The sequence below is a fragment of the Magnolia sinica genome, chromosome 6 (assembly GCF_029962835.1).
Source record: "Magnolia sinica isolate HGM2019 chromosome 6, MsV1, whole genome shotgun sequence".
NCBI classification, from domain to species: Eukaryota; Viridiplantae; Streptophyta; class Magnoliopsida; order Magnoliales; family Magnoliaceae; genus Magnolia; species Magnolia sinica.
Window position 1 is genome coordinate 12,872,019 of NC_080578.1, and position 24,554 is coordinate 12,896,572.

Here is a 24,554-nt window from a genome sequence, read left to right on the forward strand (position 1 = left end):
AAGAATAGTAAATTAAAAATATTGTATATAAGAATTTTAATTATAAAGTTTTAATGAAATTATATCTAGAATTATTGTATTATTGAGATTTTGAGAATTCAGTTAAGTAATTATTGATTTTATAATAAATTAGGAATATTAATTTAATAGTAGCGAAAGCATGAGAATAAATCTACGATAACTTTATGTTTATATTAAGAATTTTCGATTGTGAAGCAATGATTCATCTTACATGCATATCTAGCATTCATTGAGCATCAAGATTGATATATTGGGCGTACTATAAGCAAGTGGGGTGATTGTCCCTTCGGTGAAAGACCCTAAAGCCAGCAAGTAGGCCGATCATGTCCCTTGGGCGAAAGACCCTAGAACCCACTGGATCTTTTACAGTCTCCTTTGTACATTGTTCGAAGTATCAATATCGCTACAAGTTTCGCCGGCTAAAAGAATACAGAAACAATATCGATATCACTAATAACTAGAAATGCGGGGAAACATGGGAAAAACGGTTGAATTTTCAGCGAAACCTCAGGAGATGTTAAAATGGACATATTTGCATATTTAGAAGAAAAAAAATGCAAAAAGAATGCATACATAATATCGAGTCCAACCATCCCATCCGGCCTATTTAAAAGCATGTGTTGTTGTAAGAAATCAATACAAAAATCTCATCCAACCTTCCATCCAAACATCCATTGATATTACGAAATATCAACAACGCATGATATTTCACCAAGAAATCATCAACAATTGGAAATGAAATGAAAGATTATGGTCTTAATATCGCCCATGTTGCGATATCGATCATATCGAGATCTTATCAATATTATCAATGACAAATTGAACACTACATACAACCATGTGCTCATGAAAAAATTGAAATAAAAATTTACTATTGAAATATCATCAATACATTTATGATACAAGCATTACCTAAAATTTACATAATCGAAAATATTGGCGATACATTGGCGATATTGATGCATTGTCAATACAAGCGACACCTAGAATTTACATAGTTGAAAATATTGGCGATTACATTAGCGATATTGATATGTTGGCAATACTTAGCGATACATTGCTAATACTTGGAATTTCTGATACTACTAGTGTTATCGGTATCACTACCAGTGTTATCGGTATCCCTGAGCTGGAAATAAAGATAATATCAGAGATATTTCGATAATATCGGAGATAATTTGAACACTGCCTTTATATACGGCATATGAGTACAATTGTGTGCGCGAACATACGTCAAAGGTCCCTCACCACAAGGTACCGATGCGTGGGCGTTAATGCAACGTGGCCATCCACTTGGGTATGGTGTTGTAAGAGATGACGGATATTGTTTATTAGAATTCATGGAAAGCATCAGATGCATAGCATATTTACGATTCCGGTGCTTAAATTCATGTTCTTTTTTTCTTTTTTTTTGTTCTCCATATTTTTCTCTCTTGTTTATAAATTTTTGATATAACCAGAACAATTCAAATTTTGGGTAAGAAATTATCCTACTAGGCTGTTATGCTCACTCTATTACAAAAATCCACAGGTGCTAAATTGGAATACTATGAGCAGGTGAGCCTCTACTACTAGTTTTTCCTTTTTCAGCAGTTTAAGTCTAGTTTGAAGTCCAATTCAATTTTGTTCTTTAGGTTTAGTTTGAATTCCAAATTTCGATGTTAAAAATTAAAAAAAAAAAAAGAAAAAAAAAGAGAGACTATCAAGAGAGTTAAATTTAGTGAACATTATATTAGTGAGTATTATTTCAGCAGTATTTTCCTTTTAGATGGCTCTAAATATCCATTAAATGTGATGGAATTATGTCAATTACAATGAATATCAATCTATTAAAAGTCACAAACTTGGGATCCAGATCCAGAATAACCCTACTCGGGTATACCCAAATTTCGGGACGTGACAAAAGCACCTACCATTTCTCTCACCCTAGATCCCCCATAACCCTCTGCAAGGAGACAACCTCCAAACCATGAGTTTAAAATGAAGGAATGCAACATGTTGGCATGCCTGCCCCTTTTATAACACCTTTGTGACCCGCCGACAAAGTTCGGCATATTCAACTAAACTCGTTCAGTTGGACCCTCATTCTGTTGATCGCATTACCTGGAGATGGGACAAATCAGGTGCCTTCACTGTAAAATCTTTCTATCAAAAGATGGCCTCCCCCCCTGTTACCTACTCTCACCCGTCTTCTCTCATCTGGAAATGTGGGGCTCCCCCAAAAATTCTAGTGTTCGGCTGGCTGGTGGGGCATAAAAAAAAATTCTTACGATAGATAATCTGAAGAAAAGGGGGATGCCGATCGTCAACGTTTGTGTATGCTGCATGAAGTAAGAGGAATCGATCGATCATCTCCTCCACTGTCTGTTCATTGCCTCTATTTGGTCTGAATTTCTGCAGTGCTTTAGGCTAAGCTGGTACAATCCGGGCTCGATTGATCTCCTGCTTTTCGCGTGGCACGGTGTCAGTTTGGGCAAGTTATTGAAGCGGCTGTGGAGAATTTCAATTTTAGCAATCTGATGGGCTGTTTGGATCGAGAGAAACAACAGATGTTTTGACAACATCTCTAATCCAGTGCACAGTACTATTTCCAATGCTAAATGCATGCTTGTAGAATGGGCAGTCACTGATGTTAGGTTTAAGGAGTCTGATCTTTTCTTCTTAAGGTCGCTGTAAGGTCCGCATTCTCAGCGGACCGCCCTTTTTTTCTTGTTTCTTTCTTCTTTTGAATCTGTTTTTTGTTTTTCTCCCCATTGTTTTTTCCTTCCCTTTTAATGGAATTTCAGCGATCTTTCCAAAAAAAAAAACTGACACCCAATGTTAAGACGAACTCCATCTAGGAGTGCTTCGAGCACTAAGTCTCCACATTCATGGAGCTTCAACATAGGTGGAACACCTTACTGTTTTGTTTATTCTTTACCAACTAAGATTCCAAAAATGTCACTCTTCTTGATTTCTTCTTAAATCTTTTCTACACTAAATGATTTGTACTAATCCTCTTTACCAAATTTGGGTATTGAAATTTATTTCATTGGGTGCAGCACAATATTAACACCATCTTTGATGAATGAATGTGTTAGCTGAGTTAAGTGCACCATATCTTGATCCCATGGCCATGATCTCCCTAACAAAGTGTGACAGGCATCCATAGACATTTAGGACCACATTGCACCACATATTATCCGGTACTTTCATCCAATAGAAAAGGAAGTTAAGCACCAGTAGTTAACGAAGACTTCATCCCTTTTCTTAAATCAACAAATCTAGTCTGAGCGTGGATGCGTATGTTCTTTAAATTTTAAACTATCCACCTCTTATGAGAAAAGGTTCTCATTGATTCCCATTTATCAAATTGGTGGACATCTCACCACCAAATGTGGAGGTGGAGTAGAAGAAATTGTGGCACAACCATTGCCCTTCATAATCACCTGAGGTGTCGATAACATTGTATGTTATATAACCATCTTCTCCATACTATCTCCATAGGCATCTACTACATCTTAACTAGGTTGTGCCCCATCATGATATGCATATTCTTGATACTCTAATTATGTATCATGCTTTACTTCTGTTTGCATATGTTATGGAGTATCTTCAACATACTATCTTTCTTCAGCCAAATCTACTTTTATTGCAGACTGATGTAAAGGATATTCAAAAGAACAATGTCCCAGTTGCCCCACCAAAAGCATCCGAAAGAAGTCTTCAGTAGGAGGGGCCTCCCATTGTTAGATAGGACCATGGTGGGAACCTTTCCCTACATATCCAAGTGCTCCAACTTCAATCTTCAAATTCCCTCCATGTCAAAGTTCCCTCACTTGATCAGTGAAACCGCCTGCTATATGCATGAGTTGATTTACCTGCTTTGTGAGTGGATCAGTTTGATTACCTATGCAAACTCTTCTTGTGTAACGCCCTTCAAAGCAATTAGGAAATGATGTAGAGTCGAAAGCTGTTAGCAATAACCTGCTCTAAAACCTCATTGATGCAATCCGATTATTGAATAAGTAAGATCTTAATACCCAAATCATAAGAATGGACGAATAACATATCCACAAGAGTATTGGAAAAGAGAGGGATGAACAACTTTATTGAAATAGAAACTTCTTCACTTCTTACAAATACATAAATAAACCTTGAAAGAAATAATTAGAAAACGTAATGCATTCTTCCTCCTAGATCAACTTCTTTTATAAACCATAAAAGACACCCTAAAATCCTTGTGAATAATTTTGATAAAGATTTTCCAACTATTGAAATGCTTTCAAAACAACATAGCCTATCTATGATAGAAACAACTCTATCTACAAAGATTTGGTAAATTTGTAATGACCTAAAAATAGTAAAAGTAAATATAGAAAATAATTCAAAAAATCTTTAGAAAATCATCAAAATTGGCAACTATATCTCAAAATCAACACATATAATCTTCCAAAAATAGTAAATTGTAGTCTTGGAGGGCCTTGGGCCTACATGAAATTCACCCATGTATGTGTTGAATAATCAACCGCACCAACAAAATCACCAAGGTTCAAAAGTGAGTCCATCACCCAAGGCAATCTAAAACACTACAATTTACAGAATACCTCATACACATCTGATATGAAAATTCAGTTAAAGAAAATGGATGGAATGACGCAATCCATTAGGTAACTGATGTGAAAGGTGAGCCATCTGAAAATTTATGCTCTAAACCAAGATCCCTTCTGTTTGTTCCTCATATCAGCAGCTTCGACTTTAAGGTTGCCCTTCTTGGAATCAAATCACAATCCAAAGAAACCTCTGCTGAAAGCATGACACAGTATTATTATGCAACAGGCATATGGAATATTCAGAATTCATCATGCTTCATTATTGTTCAACAAAAATCCAAGATTTCATCCTGTAAATAGTGCCTCACAGTATGTTGATGATTGTATCACATGCATTGACTAACTGTCGCTCATTTTAAAAGTCAAATTGTCCATGCAAAAGGGCAAGAACATGTTTTGTTTCTATGCATTTGTGAATTTTTACATAAAGAAAAATTGGTGTATTCATGTGTACAATTCGTGCCTCATCATGCAACATCCATGTTTATGCACAGGTAATATACAAGGACTCTCATTTGCACCCATGCAGACACGCAGTGATCAGATGCACAAAGATAGCCAAGTATTTCACCCCTTCAAAATGCAGAGGATTTGTGACTTGTGCATGATGTAAAATTTAGGAGGTGTGATGACGGATTTGGTACATATAAGGCATAGCAATTTCACGCCTCCCTGTCATTTCTGCATGTGGCATCCTAGAAGCGATCCGAACCGTTCATTTGGTATTTCCAATATGTATATGAATGGTTGGTGTTTCCATTAATGAGTGGTATATGTATATGAATGGTTGGTGTTTCCATTAATGAGTGGCACACGGTCCAAAATCACAATATTTAGACAATCCCAAGCCTTTAAGTTGTGGCACAGAAATGAAAACAAAAATAAGCAAGAAAAAGGTCCATCCATTTGATGGCAAAAATAGTCTAATCGAACTATTGTTTGTTCAAAGGCCAATCAACGGCCCTGCAGGATGCCTGGTTGGGCACATCATACACATGTGTCATGTGTACCATACATAATCTAGCAATATAAATGGCTGCGTATGGAAAGCACCAAATCAATCGATCACTTCATCCACTGTTCCTTCCTGCATCAGGTGTGGAACGAGTTCCTTAGGAATTTAAATATTTCTTGGACTATGTTTGCTGGCTGCCTTTCTGCGATTTGGGGAGAGAGGAATCGTGAGTGCTTTCGGAATGAGAGCAATAGGGTAGAGCGAGTCTCTGGTAGGCAAAGTTTCATGTAGTACAATGTGCCTCTTGTATAGATGCTTTGAAAGGTTGTAATTTTTTCTCTTCTGGGTTGTAGCTGTTCTGCCATCTTAATGCCTCTCTTTTTCTTTTTTTATTTTTTGAATAAAATTTCCATTACGCTTCAAAAAAAAAAAAAAAAGGCCGAGCAGGAGTAGGAACAAGAGTTTGAATTGCAATTTGAAGCGGTGGTGACATTTGGATAGAAGGTCCATGCTGATGTTACCTAAATCACCAACTTCCCTATGTTTTCCACCCTGAATCGCGCAAACCAAAATATGGTTCACTGTATTCCTATTTTTACCCATCCGAAATTACACAATTTGTTGATTGAGTTGTAATTTAGATTTTTATTTAGAATGTCTATTCATACCGTGCTTTTTCTAATATCAGGAATATAACATATAATACTATGTACACATGATTTACAATAACATTAATCATCTTGGACATAGATTAAAACATCATCGTTGTTGTCATCATCATCATCTAAGCCTTATCCCAATTAATAGGGGTCGGCTAAATGAATCCCATTCTGCCCTTCCATATTGCTAAGATTCATGATGAAAGTTATAGCAAAAGTTTCGTGCTGGCTGCCAACCTAACAAAACCCTATATCCGGACTTGGGAATGGCAATGAGAGCATAAATCCTCCCCTAGAGTACAGAGAATTGGAGGAAGTTGTGTAACATGCACACGCTCCAGTACCACATAACAAAATGATCTGCTAATGCCTGTGTACCATGTACACATTCCCATACCATGTTTGGGGCCCCTTCTTCTTGGCCAAATTCTCCCCAAATTTTATTAAACATGTGCTATAAAGGGGCAGGCTCCATCTCATAACAAAAGGACTAGGCATAAATTGACAAGGGGCCATTCGGCTTGCCAATGCAGATATGACAAAAGAGGATTTTACCATGATGTTGATGCTTCATGGATTTCCAAGAAGTACGGACCAAAATCCTATTCAAAGACAAATCATGCATGCGTGCATTAATCAGGACATTGATCTAGTGGAACATTGTTTGGATAAGTGATAGCCAAACAGATCAATGTGGTCGGACTACGATACCTGATCAGTAGGCTGCAAATGAATGGTTAACATAAACTAGAGTGAAAGTGATCAACATTCTAAGTTCATTGGCAAACATCAAAATGATCAAATGGTTAGGATTTTCCGCTACTCCAAATCCTTCTCTTGAAGCTCATCCTCTTTATGATAAATGATCCGGCTGCCCTGTAATTACCTGTTCCAGTAGTATGTTTTTCAGGCTATTGTGCATAGACATGATGACCCAACATATCTACTGTCCTGATCGCCACACGAGCTTGCCACATGTGTGGTAGGGCGGGTCCATAGAACATACACATAGCACGCATCATAAACACCATCTATGTATTCAATGGTTATCATTACAAACTCTATGCAATAGAAGTATAGAAACTTTCTTAAATAACAACCACAACATCTTCTTCAAGAGTAAGATGTACCCAATTCTCCATTGTCCTCAACAAACTTTCAACTCTTTCTCGAGGAAGAAAAAAAAATGATAAGGCAGCGTTTGGATGGTCAAGAGAATTGCAGTGAATATTCAGTATAATCAAAATGAAATGACAAAAACCAGCCGCATTTCCTCAGATTCCTAAATCAAAACATTGAACCAGCCCATAAGTTGCAGTTACGTTTCTTTCAACTCCAACCCAAAAGCAACGTAATTGCAATCTGGAGTCTAGTACCTCAAAACATATCATAATTCATTTCGATGATGCATCCAAACACGCTCCAAGAAACCCGAATGAACAATTTAGATTAGGGAGCTCTGTTCACCATCAATAAAATCATAAGCAAGATTATTATTTTTTAATGGCGTTGTGAGGGAGTGCCGAAATCCGTTCGACTCCGACCTTCGTCCTTTGCATTTATAGAATAAAAAAAGAGGAAGAGCGAAGGACCTGGCGCTTCTAGAAGATTCCAAGAGCTGATCAGTCGTCGTCTCCTTTCTTCTTGGGCTTGCGATAGGATTCTTCGATGTGCTTGGCCATGAAGAGGGCGGTGCTTGCGAGTTTCTTGATGTTGGGGACGTTGTAGTTCTGAGCGATGTAGATGCCACACAGGGTCCCCGCCATGAACGAGAAGCTGCTCTTGATTATCCCCATCTTCGTTTCTCTGCCGTTGGTTGCTCTGAGATCTTGATGTATGAGAGGGAGATGGGTTGAGAGAGGAGGACGATTTCAGGTAGCGGAGATTTTTAGTGCGTTGCTCCGGAAGGTTCGTCTTTCGATCCCGCGCTTCGTTGGACAGGGCTTTTGAGTAGTCCGGGTCTCCAAGCATCGGGAACGTACATGATACCCGACCCGAGGTTTTTGTAATATGTACGTTCGCGGGTTTTCGGATGCAAGAGTCGGAACGTGGGTAGGTCATACATTATTAGAGGTGTACACCAGTTGGACCGAGTCGAGTTGTGCCGTGTACACGAGTCGAGCTTGACACAGCTCAACTCGGCTGGGACACTAGCTGACCCCAGCTCGAACTCGGCTCGGTCCTCGAGCTTGACTGGCCAGCTCAGCTCAGTTCGGTGAGCAACTCGGGCTAGTTCAAGCTGAGTTCGCCTGCGTAGCATTTTCACAAACACATGAATTGTACCTTCAAATTCTCATTGTATGTTGCTATTTTACAAGTATGTATTTTATCAAACACCTTGTAGGTGCGATCAAAATTTAAAAAAAAAAATATTTGTTTCATATACATACCTTCTTTGTCACTAGCCGACACTTCATTGAGTTATTTCATTAAACACTTGGTGAGCAACATTATTATCAAAGTAATCGAGTCACTGAACTAGTTCAATCCGAGTTCAATTCGAGTTGGGTTCGATCCAAGTCGAGTTGAGCTCGGGCAAGCTTGAACTTGGTTCAAAAATTTTCCGAGCTAAAAAAATCAACTCGACTTGGCTCCAACTCAATTTCGAACCGAATTAAATCGAGCTTTTTCCAGTTGGGTCAAGCCAGCTAACCAAGCTAACTCAGTTTGTGTACAGCCATATAGGTCATCCACACGCACAGTTTAGACTTCGCTATATACGGGCCTAAATGTGAGGCGGATCTAAAGCTCGAGCGCCCGCACCAAAAGAAATAGGAACGCGGTTTGGCAAGTGACCATAACACCACTCAACTAGTTGGTGTCAAACCTCTATTACACCATGATATATGTGTTTTATCCATGCCGTCCATCCATTTTTACACAACGTTTTAGGGCATGAGCCCCAAAAAAGACAAATCAAACAAGCATAGGAAAGGAAAATTCAAGCATGGATAAAGAACACGATGATTTTACATAGAAAAACTTTTGTGGAAAAAAACTATGGTACCAAGCAATAAATAATCCACTATGAATCAAAAAATACAAAAGATAGACAACTTAGATATTCGAAACCCTCATTTTTACACCCTTCTTAAAATTCTAGTTCTTCTAGAACAATGTTTTATTCTCTTAGAATAACCCTAATTTTGTAATAACCCGAATTACATAACATGGTTACAGAATTAGAAACAAAACCGCACACTTACACAGAAGTCGCGCAAACTATTGTTCAACTAAACTGTTGATCGAATCAAAATTGTCCAAAAAGCTCAAAGAAGTAACTTGATTTATCAAATTTTTTCGATAGAATCAAAACTGTTTTCAAACGAATAAAAAAGAACAAAATATGTCCAAAGATCAAACTGGAAAATTCAGGATTGCAGTTACCAAGACGAAGATTCTTGAACTTCAAGATAAGATGTAGCTCTCACATTGCAGTTACATGCCTTTAAAGTACAACTTGAAAGTAATATGATTGTAATTTGGAGCCTAGTCCTTAAATATAAATGCCATAAGAACCTTTTTTACGAGACTAAAAATTGCAATTTACTCCAATACCAAACTCAAATGCATGCAAATATCTACACTAACATCCATAGGCTACAATGAACATAATAAGCGTGACAAGATACTCTCTGATGCTTGAATATTGATGGACGCGTGGAATTGAATTCAAAGGAAAATAAAATAAACTCCCTTGACAAGATAATATTAGACATTTGAATAAGTGGATTATACTAAGTAATCATTAGTCTTATTTACAATAAGTGTTTCCTAACACAAGATATGATGCAGCATTGCTTAACATATCTGAGATTTCCACTTACTATTGACGCAAAACCCCTGAAAATTGAATCCCTTCTTTATCTATGTAAATGAAAAAAATCGTTACTAGTTAAATTTTTTTGTGTCCACATTTTGTACTCTATATTCTTAGTTGATGCCAAAATCATCTTCAATAGCTTGGATCACCGAAATGTACAAATGATTATTGTTCCCTTTCTTTTCATTTGGATTCCAAGGATTCCGCATATCCAAACATGCCATTACTTGGTTTCTTGATCTCTAAGTTATGGCATTCTATAAAGAGAAAGAATCACATATAGGCACTTGTACCACTATTTGCATGCAAGGCATTTTCAGCTACAAGATGGGGGAAAAGAAAGAAAGAAAGAAATAAATAAATAAAGAATTGCACCACATTGGTCCATGTTCTTGGGTGATAGGTTCTTTGCTAGAATTGCCAAAGAAATGGTTTTCCTCTTTGGAGTTTGGAAATCTTGGATATTTATTAAGATGAAATGCAGTATAAGAACCTAGATGCTGGGTATGTATTGTATATATAGCTTGGCCCATATCTACAGGATACCAATCTAAAAGGAGAGAAGTGATAACAAACCATAGGAGTTGCGACTAACTGGGTGATTTTGTGGATCTTGAGTTATCTCTTAATCCATCTCTCTAATAGAAAAGCACAGACAGAGAGATGGTTCCTCTCAGAGGGAGAGTTTTCTTTGGCATGTTTCTTCTCATATATTTGGTATGAGACAGAAAGAAGACATCAGACAGTTATTTTCATGTATATCTGAATGAACTGATGATAATGGTTATTTCACATTATCTTTGAATTACAGCCATACAGAGTTAATGGGCTTCTGCAAGTGGAGCTTGGTTTGTTTTTTAGTTTCTGCAGTTTCAGCTCAGAATTTGATTGAACTGGGCCCAAACACACTCAGCCGACTAATGTCGAAGAAAGTTGGGCCTGAGTGGGCTTTGGGCAAATAGAAGCTCAAATTCATCCCCAGAAACAGACCTATGGGCCTTGAGCCTCACCCAAAAAAACCCAATTGGCAAAGCAGGCCAGACTGACCAGACCCAAGCAGTCCAGCCCACTTGCACCTCCAGCCGTAAAGGCCTGTGGTAGGGATCTTCTGGTTGGAGGGACTTACTGCCATGAGGTAGTTATTTGGTACTCTGGCAGAGTGTGATGGTTCATACGCGTGCACTTAATAAATTTTAGACATGCATCCATGTCAATCCTAAACCGTCCGAATAGTGGATTTCACTGTAGATAGGTCATAAACCTCGGATCAAACTGTGCCAATCATCTTGGGCTTTGATCAGTGGACATTTGTTTATTGAATCCAGACCGTTTAATTATTTCCCATTGGGGACAAATTTCAGCGTGGTTGTTGGTTTCTGTCCCATCTATAGTGGGACCCATAATCTCCACGGTTTTAATTTGAGCTGCTTGTATGCCACCTGTCCAACTCATTTGTCCACATCAACCTGTACTCAACAGACGGTGTACCTCGCGGGACCACCATTTTACTTGACTCCCGGCTCCTATCGGGGATGACAACGGGAAGAAAGCGGATTGGGTGGTGGCCGTGACCACGGATATCTCTCCAGTGACCGTACTCTATGGGGGCTCGGGAACGGATTGGCTACTCCCCTTGACACCAGCCATTGGCTGGTGGCCGGTGCTCCGTGGGACCCACCATGATATATTTTTATGATATGTTAAAAAAATGAATTATATATCAATTTCAAGTGGACCACGTTACAGGAAACAGTGTTGAATAAATTTTGGTAGCAGAATATCAATCTGTTGATTAGGTCATAAAGACCGAGAAGAAGGATAAAAACAAAGATCAGATTGATCGGCATGTGCGTGCAAGATTTGGTCCATTCATCATGTGGGAGTTACTTTTTTTCCAATAGTGTGGCCCACTTGAAATTTGGATCTGCTTCGAACTACTGTCTTAGCATGAACTGGCGAAATGGATGCCCAGGAGGATTTCTCATAAAGAACGTGGTGGGCCCCACCTAGGTTCCGACGGCAGGAACTTCCTGCCGTCCGGGTGGCAGGCAATCGGCATCCTGTCCCCGAGGGATCCAGTCCACTGCTCCAAACGGTTCATCTGATGGACCCTGCCGTTGATGAAGGATGGTCAAAAAACTGCATATTATAAAATCCCAACCTTTGATATCCTATCTTTCTCACCATTGATAATCTAGCATTAGGCAACGACATCTAATAGTTGGGATCTTTCGGATAAACGGTTTGGATCACTGGAAGCAAGGGTACTACAGAGAAATAAGAGTTAGTTTTGCATATGTCGCGACTGGATCCTCCGTGTGTTGCCATCCATGGGCCCACATTCTGTGATGGAGCTGTAGTAGCTGGGCGGAAGACCCTCCATGTGATCTCAGATATGGCCCATCTGGCATTTCTTTGCTACAATCTACGCCGGCCAGTATTTCCGTAATAAAGATTAAGCCGTTTAATTCATAAATGAATCTTTCACCGCTGCAAAGACAATCACAACGTAGAAAAGCCCGGTACACGCCACTGCAATCATTGAAGGAGATAATAGCCGAACTCCTTGCGTCACGAAACCGTCCTGGGTCAAGTTATAAAATCAGCCACCTGGTGTGATGGTGGAGGCGGATCTTCTGTGTCGCTGACGGTGAACCTCACATGAAACTTCGAAACACCGCCAGGCAGTATCAACGCGTGCACCGAGCCATTACACAGTGATTTACTTGCAGTGCAGGTAACCACCGCATTACTTCTGGAGGAAGAAATCCTCCCTTTGAATTCAAAGGGCGGAAAGTCCCTGACAGGTGGTAATTCCGAGAATTTTCGAGAATTTGACGGGTGAACAGAGAAGAGTCACCTACTCAGTCCGGAACCTCTGTTACCTAGTAAACAGGGATTCCCTGTTACCCTAATCCTCATTGGTCCACGTCACCACTCACTTAAAAAATAAAAAAATAAAAGAAAGCTCCGGACGCCAAATCATTATAAAAAAAAACAAAGTAAAAAAAAAGAAATACCAGAAAAAGAAAACGGGGAGGGAGGAAAAGAAAAGGAAGAAAAGGAAGAGAGTCTATCTCCTATCTCTCTCTCTGTCTCCTCTCACTCTCACTCTCCCTATCTATCTCTCTCAGATATTCTTTTCAAGGATTTAGGTTTTGATCTTTCTTTTTTTTTTTTTCTCTTCTTTCTTGAAGCTATTCGAGTGATATGCAGAGATTGGGTGAATCGCTCTTGTAAATTGCGGAAAAGACTCTCAACTCTACATCTATCAGTAAGATCCATGTGCTTTTACATTGGAGGGATAGTGAGCCATTCAATCTCTTGTTTTTCAAATCTAAAACCTCCAGATTGCATGTTTGGACATGGGTTAATAAATATGTATATAAGGTGTGAGGATTTGGCACATGCCCGCAAGCTATTCGACATTATGCCTGACAGGAACATTGTCTCTTTAACTGCATTTTTTTTATTTCTATTTTTTAAATATAATCTTCCTACTTGCGATTGGGTTTTAAGAGGTCTTAGTTTGGATATATTCTATTAATGATCTCCCAGATAAGATAACATTTGATTAGTCCCCTGCAAATAGGGCCACTGCAGGTCTGTGATGAAATAATAAAATATATAGCAACTGTCCACGTTCAGTGAGAGGAAAAAGAAATCGGATACAATCTTCCAATCTGGGGTCTTGTGGGGCCTGTTAAACCAAATGTTCTAGATCACTGAGCCACAGGCCTCTCTTGTTCAAACTGAGGATACTATGCCTATCCTGAGTCTGGGGTTCCTGTAATTTCTCTATCCTCCAACATAGCAAAACACGCTGTCATTGCTTATCTTTTTTCTTTGCATCATTAGAGAAGCACTAATGATGTACTGACCTTGTTTTTTGGAATAAGTCATGTTGTCTTCCTTTTCCATGATACTGTGTACAGGGCAAGTACACACTTAAGATGAAGTTGTTGGGCGGGAACGGGAACCAAATGACTTGCATCAACTTCGATTTCTCAATTGGGTTCGGATCACCCATCAGCGAGGGTTAAGGTCGAGGCATGGATGGGGGACAGCTCTCGTCTACATCTCGTGTAAGTTTCGAATTTGTATCACTACGTGGAAAGTTAATTTCACTCGAATATTGTGATCGTTCTAGCAGAACTCTGTATGTATGCTCATTCTCCTGTGGATTGTGAAAACACAAGCAAATGCTATATCCACCTACTTAGATGATATTACATTGTTCATATTTAGAAGTTATTGGGTTTGTTTGGATGCACTATCGTTTTGAATTGCAATTGTTAGTCTAATAAAGTGGGCTAAAAAAAAGTTCAAATCATGAACTTCTCTAGCATTTATATTTGGGGATCATTGCTCGAGATTTCAATTAGTAATTTGATGTGGGATGTGAAAGGAAATGCAACTACGAATTGAGGGCTACTTCCTGTTATGAATACTAGGAAACATCATTCATTTATGTTATTTCCTCATTTAACAAACTGTTCAGAATTCAATTTGCTCATGCATCCAAGCACAGCCTTTGTGTATGCTTTGGTGGTTTTTCGAACACATTGCGATGGGGATACTGTTGTCAGGACCATTTATAGTTCTGCTAAAGCCCACATGCATAGTGGCATATGCCAAAGAATGTGCGTATGTGGTACATCAGAGTTGTGAATGAGGTAGGCCCCACCATTGAGATGACCTAGGAGAAAAAATATAAATCTCTGTAGACCATTAGGGTACTTCATTGATGTGAACAGTGGGAAAATTCTTGTTAAAATAACTTATTGCCATCGTACATGTGTGGCTCACCTAACGAGATGAACGGCCTGACTTCTGCACCATTGGGTTATTTCTATACAATTATCTAGTGAATGGGATGCTTACTCGAATTGAGGTATTGCATTAAATTCCAACACTTTTGGCCAGGCATCATACAATTATCTACTGCTATTTTTGTCATTTGGGCTGCATTCATCTAACATCTCTAGTAGAGAAGAGGTACTTGAAAATTTTCAAACCACGGGCGATGTTTACAAATATTCCCTTTTATTACAGTAAATTAGCATTTCCACACCAAGAATCGAGGTTTGGACAAAATGAGGATCCTGTTTCCTATTATGTGGGCCTGGTGACCACTTACCACCATTTGGATGGACATGTAATCATATGCATTATTTAATAATTAATGCTCATTGTAAACATAAAAAATCAGGGTAATAAACATGTATGTTGAATCCACACGACTTGATTTTTTATTTTTTATTTTTCTAATTGCCTATTATTCACATACAAGTACCTTTTGGTCTAAGCCATGTTCACAGCGTATATTAGAATCTTTTGAAAAGCAGTAGCATTTAAACTTTTGAAGTCTATAATTCTGCATAACCGTCTACCTATATCTACCACACCCCTCTAATGAACACTAATTCTTCCTTAATCTAATTCTCATGTAAGTTAAGTAATGGATCATAAGATCTTAATTGTTGAAATTACCATTAAGTATGATAAAAATAATTTAACTGTTAAATAAAAGATCAATGGTTGAAAACACTCATACAACTATTTTAAATATTTTGAGTATTAGCACCAATAAAAACAACTTGATGAATGGCCTGATCTACCAGATTTTAACAAAAAGAGTGTCCCCATCTAACTATATACATTACTACCGCATTGGCATCATAGAGTCAACAATAACTGAGCCTTCTTTCCTGGTCATATTCAGCAGTAGTTGAGTCATGTTTTAGACCATGGTTAGACCCTAAGCTAATGTAAGATTGGTAAGCCTCCAAGTGCAAAGTTTGCATGGTAACTCACCGACGTTACTTACAGGAAAGCTGGAAATGTACACGACATTTTTTATTTTTTTTTTATAGTTTAATTGGACACATTTAAAATGTTGGTTATTGGTGGGATGCACTTGAATCGAGCTGATTTTAAGAAGCCTCTTGTCTTTCTTTCTTTCTTTTTATTTATCTAAAATTCTGTGTAGTGATGCTTTCAAGAGACTAGTAAAAGCACCAATAAGAATCTGTGGTGATCGACAGATCGAAAGAATTCATTCGTCTCCGACAGTTAAGTTCTTTAAAAAAAAAAAAAAAAATCTGCTCTGTATTTGATTTTCCTGATCTGTTATTTCATCTGCTTGTTTTGCTTTGATCCATCTCGTTTCATCTAGAAAAAATAGATTTTTTCCATTGTTTTGATGGATTCATGTGAATTTCACTTCGGTTAATTTTCACCATACAACTTGTTTTTGTATGTTATGTAACAAGGAACAGAAGGTTTGAGAGAATGTTAGCCTCGCATGACGTGTCTGACTCCCACCATCAGAAGGTATGCTGGTAGTAGGTCCCTGCCTTACAGGAGAGGTTGACTGTTTGAATTCCATCCTGCTCAACAATTTCATTGTATGTTCCTAAAACAGAAAAACATGTAATTCAGTAAACTAGTCCCTCAAGCTAACAGTTTCTGTATGTTTGGCTATAGCAATCTTCCTTGGTTATGGTTTCTCAAAGGCATCAGTCCTGTGGCGATATTGAAGAATGTAGCTCAAGTGACAAGATATTCTGACCAAAACCAGCAGCAATCTTCTAAGATACAGCAACACTCCTCAATATAAAATGCATCAATAAGAAGACAGGAGAGTAGTACATGGAAGGGCCCAAGGTTGAAAAGTAGAAGGAGATGCTGATGAAGAAAACTCAAGATCAGGGCGCCCAGTTTATTTCTTATGACCCAGTCAAAGGGGAGTGGAAGTTCAAGGTTGATCACTTCAGCCGGTATGAATTCTGCAAGATTGAGGATTCATGTGCATGCTTCTTTTCAAATTGCAACTTATGTTTGTGTAGCATTTCAGATTGCAAGAAATAAGACCGTTTTTGCACACTGAAGTAGATAAAAGAGGCATGTTTGTCTTGCATTTGTTTATTTTATTTTTATTTTTTTTAAAGGATTTTTTCTTTATAGCTACGGATTTAACCCGTAGCCTTTGACCATTTTCCTGAATAACTGACGATTTAGGGGCATTTAGCACAACCGCGGGTAAAGGTCCCTGACCGCTAGTAAAGGCTTTACCAATGCCACTTATACCGGTGGTTTTTTGGGCCTTTATAAAGGTCAATTTTCTTGTAGTGTAATGGAATGCCATTTACATATTAAAATTTCACTTTTGAGATGTGATAACGATCAAGAAAGTTGAAGTCATGCAAGTGACAAGTTTGGAGATTGTTGGAGGCTCTTCAATTGAGTCGTTGCTTACTTTTGATGATTTACAAACACAACATACTTGTATAACGAATATCATATCTCCAAGCTTAGGTGTTGAATTGCAATTTTAGTCATCTTGATTGTTAGGTTTGATACATCCTGCCTTAATTAGTATTCGACGGGTCGGGGCTGGTGCTGTTTTGGGATGTACAGTATTATACATAATCCAATTCAACATCCAAACATGACCTTTTATTCACCGACTGATATGACCTCTATTTAACTAAATTTTGTGACTTGAATCTATCTAGGTAACTATTACTTTTGCTTTATCACCTAAGTTTTTTTTTTTTGCTATTTCTTTTGAGGGTTTTAAATGAATGAAGATTGAAAACTGGAAATAGAAAAATAAACTATAATCTTCGCCAAAATAAACAATCATATCATATTTCTAAGTGAAATCACTTCATACTCACACAACCATATCATCTCCTCAAGTGTAACCTCATCATATAGTCTATCAATCGTATCACATTCTCAAGTGAATTCACCACACCAACTGTTAAACAACCATATCATATCCTCAAGTGCAACCTCATCACACAGTCCATAAAGTGTTTCACATTCTCAAGCGGAACCACATCACGCTATCACGCAACCATATCATATGCATCCTCAAGTGTAATCTCATCCTATAGTCTATCAACTGTATCATATTCTCAAGTGAAATCACATCACACTATCGTCTCAACCATGTCATGCGCTCAAGTGCAACATAATCACATAGTCCATCAACCAAATCATATCCTCAAGTGTAACCACATCACATTATTATAAGACCATATCATATCCTCAGGTGCAAACTCATCACGCTGTTCATCAATCGTATCACATTCTCAAGTAGATATATACCTCATCACACTATCACACAACCATACCACATCCTTAAGTACAACTCCATCATGTTGTCCATCAACTGTATCACATTCTCAAGTGGACACATCACACTCACACAAGAGATATGTGGTTTTTCACTGTGACATTATTTCAAAGGGAAACAACAATAGCTTACCTTGAAAAGCTAGAAAGTTGATTTTAGCTCAATCTATGGTTTGCATAATGTGCATCTCATCATTGTGGAGTTTCTTTCGGTAGTGTTTATTTACTGTGTGAAATCAATTGCAGGACTTATCTACGTGCAAGGAAACATTGTCAACCCTTAAAGTCATGCAGGGGCAAGGAGGCTATCCACAACTAGAACTGGACATAGCTCACCTTGAAAAGGAAATTAAGTTATATTCACTGGAGAAGATGTGTTATGAAGCTCAAATGATGGTATGGTAAATGAGAAGGCTCCATCTCCTTTTCAAATAGGTACTCTCTCTGTATATTTGATCACTTTAATGTTAATGCATTAATCTATTTATCTTATTCGGAAAGTGGTTGTGAACTGTGGACTGTGGTAAATGAGAAGGCTCCATCTCCTCCTTTTTTGTGTTGTTGTGAACTATGGACTTGCATTTGATCACTTTAATGTTAATGCATTAACATTGAAAAGGTGCTTTTTTTATTCCATCCTTTACTTCTTTCAGAGTAGATTTGGAGAGTTCCTTTCTTTAATGGAAAGATTGGATTTTTGTAGCTGCTTTTAATCAACTCGAGTTCAAGTAACTTGAATAATTTCCTTTTCAATCCTAACCAGAAAAGAATATTGTTTTTTTTTTTTCCTTTTACAATTTTTTTTAATTATTATTATTTTTGTAGCTGCTTCTTGAATTCCTAATGCTTTGTGTGAGTGGTTAGGGAATCCTAATCCAGAGTTTGCCAGGTCCCATACCCTCCACATCGATTTGTGCATGAAAGCGGCACTTTTATGCTTAGTCACAATTTTGGAAGTTTTCTAAAAAGAAAATAGTTCAAAATTGCGATTATTTAGAAGAAAATGCTGCTTTTGTTATGGAAGTTTGATGTGGAGGATATCAGAGATGGGAAGTCTTTTACTTAATTGATATGGAATCAGTTGGATACTGTGAAAATTGTATGGAGGCAGATTGTAAATCTTTTGGGTCTGTGTATCTTCTTTCAATATGCTTCAGTCCACTTGATCTATTTGATGATATAGATATACCAATGCAGAGAAAATCTTCTTTTCTTTTTTGGTAAATTGAAAATCATTACATACCCACTTTATCATTTATAATATCTGGACTGCAACATTTCAACATGCAGGGGGAACTTGGTGCAAATGCTATATTAGCTGTGTCAATTGCTGCTCGTCAAATGCTATACCCAAAACTCATGTGGGGTATTACACCACATGAAACAATGTGGATTGAACGCCTAGTAGTGACAAAAGTTTCGTATCAGGATAATATTTGTTCCTATGGTTTATTTAAGCGATAATAATTCTATTTATTTGTATGTTGTCTAGTCATGTAGGCCTACAAATGTGCATTCAGAATCAGTATTCCTCATTTTTAAAATCACTTTATTAGATGATGAATTATGAGATCCTTGACCGAGGGTGTGCACAATATACTTAGATTTTGAGGGGACTGCGGTAGTTTGGTATTTGTTATCTGTAGCATTGATGTTGGACGGTGATGGTCCTGCAGTCTATATAAGTTTATTGATGTTCTTAGATATGAGAAGATAAATTGCTTCATTACATTTTTTGTGCAGGAAATTGCTTCACATCTGGGCTTTCCTGATGGTTCTGTAAGCCACCATGGTCTGGATGTTGATGTTAATAGTGTGTTATTAATGGCTGACATTGTTCTTTATGGTTCCTTTGAAGTACCCATCATTGCTCCTGACTTGGCTAGCATAAAAAGATATGTGAGTTTAGTGCCATTTAAACTCATCCTTGTTTCCTTTACATTTACATGACTGAAGTTCGCAATTTTTTATTTATATTTATTAAAAAACCCGTCTTAATACAGGTTGTTAACAGAGTCCATGGTTTGATTTTTCAAGCACGTGAACCTGAGATGATAGTGTAGATTATAGGATTTTAGTATCGGACATGAAGCTGTCTAAATTTGCTCATGTTGTTGCTTACTCTGGAAAGTTACTTGCTAGGAACATACTAGCATCAGAGTTTATAACGGGCTACGCAGAGCTTTTAGAAAATGTTCTTCAGTTTCCATCAAATTCCATGCTCCCCAGGTCCATTTCTCAGCTTCAAAAATACAATTGGGAATGGAATTTGTTCAGGAAGAAATCATATGAGAGAGGCACGAGCGAACAATGACGCCAAAACTAAACTTGAGAGAAGCTGGGGAGCGAGAAGCTACCCTTGTTCAAGCACTTGAATAATTGAGGCAGACTCTTAGTAGAACAGAGCAGCAGGTGTTTATTTGATCTTGATTCTTGGTCCGTAATTTCACTAAGTAACAAAAAATGATTCATTTGTTGGTTTGCTGTTGTAGGCAGTTTTTAGAGAGGACATGGTTCGAAGAGACATTGATGATCTTCAAAGATTGGGTGGTATGCAACAACAAAAAGATTAAAATTGTAGTAATTGCCTGTTTTTTGCTGATCTTATTTCTTTTTTATTTATTTATTTTTTTTGCTGGTAAAAGTCTCCGTTATAGCGTTTGGTTGCATCAAATGGCCAAAGGTACATTTGGTTGCATCATGATCATCATCACCATAACCTTGTCCCATCTATTTGATGTTGGCTTTCTGACAATTATCATGGTTGGTTGGCAAAAGTTTGACAACTAGCAAACCAGTGCCACCTGAGATTAGCACTTTTATGTGGACTGGGGACAAAAGTTTGACATCCAGGAAACCAATGCCACTTGACATCAAGCCTCCTTTAGCCCTATCCACATATTAGTTGGCATGTCGCTACTTTTTATCTATTTAGTAACTTTTAATATTTTCTACTTTCAAAGTCGCCAAATGAAAATTGGCAAGAAATTAGAGCTGTTCAGGCAATGCATGAAGTGGCAACTAGCTAATTTCATTTTTTTGCTGACATTGTTGTAGGAGGCAGCCATGATACGATTGGATATGAGTGAATATATAGAGCGGCAAAGAAAGTAGTTGGCAAGATTAAAGTGGAAGGTTAGTTTTCAATGGTATAAACCGAATGTGGGTGCTAATTGATGAATTTTTAGGGATTCTATGCCCACTTTTTAGTCTTAAGCACAACCTGTGAAGTGATATGAGCTTAGCTATAGGAACTTTCTGCTCAAGATGCCACTCCTGCTTCCTTTCCCATTCGAAGTTGTGATGCTGCTACAATTTTCTTTTTTCTAAGAATTTCAACCATTGTGGTATTGGATGCTCCAGGCCTGGTCATATGGAGAACTTTGTCTTGGTTTTTAATTAATTGTGGGCTTTTCTATCATATTACTGTTCTTTTTAGAGAATGTGCAAATGAAGTGGTGAGCTTTCACAATTTTTGCTTCAGTTATTTTCTCTAGGAATGCAACTATAGAAGGATTTAACTCTTGGAATTACTTGAAGATGCTCATACCAGACATGGACTGCTGGTCTATGATGGTATGATGCATATAGGCTTCTTCTCTTTTCTTTTGTAGGTTATTAAAAAGAAAAAAAATGTCATTCCTGTTACTTCTGATCAACCACTGGAGGTTATAAAAAGTGTCTCAAAATTTCAAGCCTTCATTGTATTATAAATTAGAGGTACAATTGATCTACAGTGGAATGATGGCCGCACACACATTGATGAAAAGATGGCCATTTATATTAATTTTCTTTTTTGGACGATTATTAGAGTAAATTGGTGTATAGTGAGAGTCCTTAACATAATTTCTTTTTGCAAGAAGTGTATGCTCAAAGTAATATAAAATCTTGAGAACTCATTGATCTACTTGCAGCTCAACCAAGTCCTTTCAGTTGGCCTAGCCTCTTGAGTCCAAAATTGACCTATTACATTACCAACCTAGCAAATTTCTTCTGACAGTTCACTTGGACTGCAAAATCAAAATACCAGTTTTCTGAATTGACTTCCAAAAATATCGAATTAGAATTATAAGCTAGCACATAATTGGATGCATCTCATGCTTGTCTACTCTCATCGTTCAAATCTGAAATTGCTTGGCACGATGCAAACTATGCCCAGATATTGGAATACCTTCGAGATGAGTATGAGCCTGCGCAACATTTCGGAAGCCTCGATTTCAAATTGAAATTTGTAGAGGTATAGTCCTTCTTGCTATTGTTGTTTCCCTTTGAAATAATGTCTTGTAGAGTTCAATGTTCGTGAAGAAAGTTTGCAATTGGTTTAAAACTCACCGATTGAGCTAAAATCAACTTTCTGGCTTTGCTGTGAGAATGTGATACGGTTGATGGACAACACGATAGAGTCATACTTAAGGATGTGGTATGGTAGTATGATAGTGTGATGAGGTATATATCCACTTGAGAATGTGATATAATTGATGGACAACGTGATGAGTTTGCATCTGAGGATATGATATGATTGTATGACAATGTGATGTGGTTACACTTGAGGATATGATATGGTTGATGGATTATATGATTACGTTGCACTTGAGCGCACTCTCACTGGCGGCCCCAACGAAACGCCAGTGTAGATATAAAATGTGCGGTGTTTTTAAGTGATGAGCTGACCAGCCTGATTTTAGGCTAGAGCAACTGTGCAATTGGACCCACCTCATGATAGCTTGTTCTTGCACCTGATGTCAACATTACGGAGTTCATAAGCTTGGGGTATTTCATCTATTTTCCTGTTATTTCTGTGGTGGGATGAGGCTAGGATGATGATGATGGTGATGTAAATAAATAAAGAAAAAGAAATTCAAACAAAGATTAGTGACTGACCAGGGAGCATTGGTGTGAAAATGGAAAATGGTTGTTAAGCTATTAGTGGCTCTTACTTTTTTGGTTGGAGAGCATTCTGATTACAGTATATCTGCATCCAACATGACTGTTCATTTTCTGATACATATGTATCCCACCTTATATTTGATCACTTTGGTCTCTTTTCTATTTTTCTTTGTGTGTAATTGGGCAAGTTTGAGTTGAAGCTTATTGAGTTTGGAGTGTGTGGGAGAAATGTCGAACAAGGCTACTGTGTTGAAATGCATTGAAGCAATTGAAAATGCTGCTTAGTTCTCTATGATCATTACTTGGTGTCACCTTGAGTCACTCTATGATCATTCCACCAATCCAAACAGCTATGTAATTCAATCACCACCCTATATGGCCTCATGGAAGCAACAAGCACACGACATCGATAAGCTGTAAAAGAATTTAGAAACAAACCTGAAAACTAACCCTGAAGCTTTAATCTAAGCAATTGATTATATATATAATTGCAAATGAAAATCTCTGCTTTCCCTAACAGCTCACTACCTCTACCTTAATAGATTCCTCAATCTATGGTATCTCATCAGCCAACTACATCTGTGAAAATATCTGCTTTCCCAAACAACTCACTAACTCTGCCTCTTTTTTTTTTTTTCCTTTTCTAATTGCAATTGTATTCTGCGAAGAAGATTTGGATAGGGCTACACTATTGAAGTTGAGATCCATGATGGCCCATACAATGTCATCAAGAACTGGAACTACATTGCATTGATTGACGCCATCCACAATGGCGAAGGCAAATGTTGGACAGCCAAGGTAAGTAGGAACCTTTTATGACGCCATCCATAAAAACTTTTGAGGTTTTTATGCTTCCAATGGCAGGTTATTTCTATTCCCAGTCAGGACGGTTAGTTATGGATGATAGGTTATGCTTTAAGCTTCATTGATGTAGTGAAAAATAAGAGCTCCTTGGTATTTCATTGTAGATTTTAATCAATCTCCACCATTCACATTATACATTTCAGCTTGATTGAACTGTAGAAATTTGTACATAGGCACATGCCCATCATTCGGGCACATCAGATTTTTTGTGTGGGTATTTGAGATCTGATAAATGAATTGGGTAAATTAAAGATGGTAGTTTGGAATCCTCATGATTCATTTGTTGTATATTTCAGGTTATGTGAAGGTGGGAAGCACTTAGAATACTTTTTAGGTGATTCTTTGTTGATTACGTTTATTAAGTTCTGTCATCATGGTTTCATTGCATTCAAACATGAACTCAAAAGAATCAATCCTGAAGCTTTTGAAATGGACTATTGTGTAGTTTAATGAAATCCAAAATCTGAAAATTTGAGATTGGTGGCTGTTAAGTCGATTGATCTATAACCTTGTCTAGCTGAGTCTAAGACTAAACCAAGTTGGAAACGGATGAGTCGTTCCAGTTGAATTGATGTAAAGATAAATTGGTTGGTTTGGATCCCATC

At 37.7% G+C, this 24,554-nt stretch overlaps 1 protein-coding gene and 2 long non-coding RNA genes across 4 annotated transcripts; 2 read left to right on the forward strand and 1 right to left on the reverse strand.

Moving 5' to 3' along the window:
• Positions 1-4,451: 4,451 nt before the first annotated feature.
• LOC131249871 (uncharacterized) lies at positions 4,452-8,167 on the reverse strand. Of its 2 annotated transcripts, none has more exons than XM_058250616.1 (2): positions 7,820-8,167; positions 4,452-4,806 (listed from the first exon to the last, which is right to left on the reverse strand). In XM_058250616.1, exon 1 carries the CDS (start codon positions 8,021-8,023, stop codon positions 7,850-7,852), a length of 174 nt encoding a protein of 57 aa, XP_058106599.1. In that variant the 5' UTR covers positions 8,024-8,167; the 3' UTR covers positions 4,452-4,806; positions 7,820-7,849. The 2 variants fall into 2 exon arrangements, with proteins under 2 accessions (XP_058106599.1, XP_058106598.1); XM_058250615.1 differs by having other exon boundaries at positions 4,573-4,803; positions 7,820-8,159.
• A 7,140-nt stretch (positions 8,168-15,307) lies between these two features.
• On the forward strand, positions 15,308-16,972 carry LOC131249873 (uncharacterized). Its single transcript, XR_009172884.1, has 2 exons — positions 15,308-16,386; positions 16,540-16,972. It is a non-coding gene; the product is annotated as an uncharacterized LOC131249873 (long non-coding RNA).
• Positions 16,973-20,537: 3,565 nt separating this feature from the next.
• LOC131249874 (uncharacterized) lies at positions 20,538-22,570 on the forward strand. Its single transcript, XR_009172885.1, has 3 exons — positions 20,538-20,610; positions 20,691-20,748; positions 21,256-22,570. It is a non-coding gene; the product is annotated as an uncharacterized LOC131249874 (long non-coding RNA).
• The last annotated feature ends 1,984 nt before the right edge of the window (positions 22,571-24,554 follow it).

Bases quoted from the DNA above. Each gene is read 5' to 3' on its own strand.
- LOC131249871 (XM_058250616.1), bottom strand. From the start codon at position 8,023: ATGGGGATAATCAAGAGCAGCTTCTCGTTCATGGCGGGGACCCTGTGT.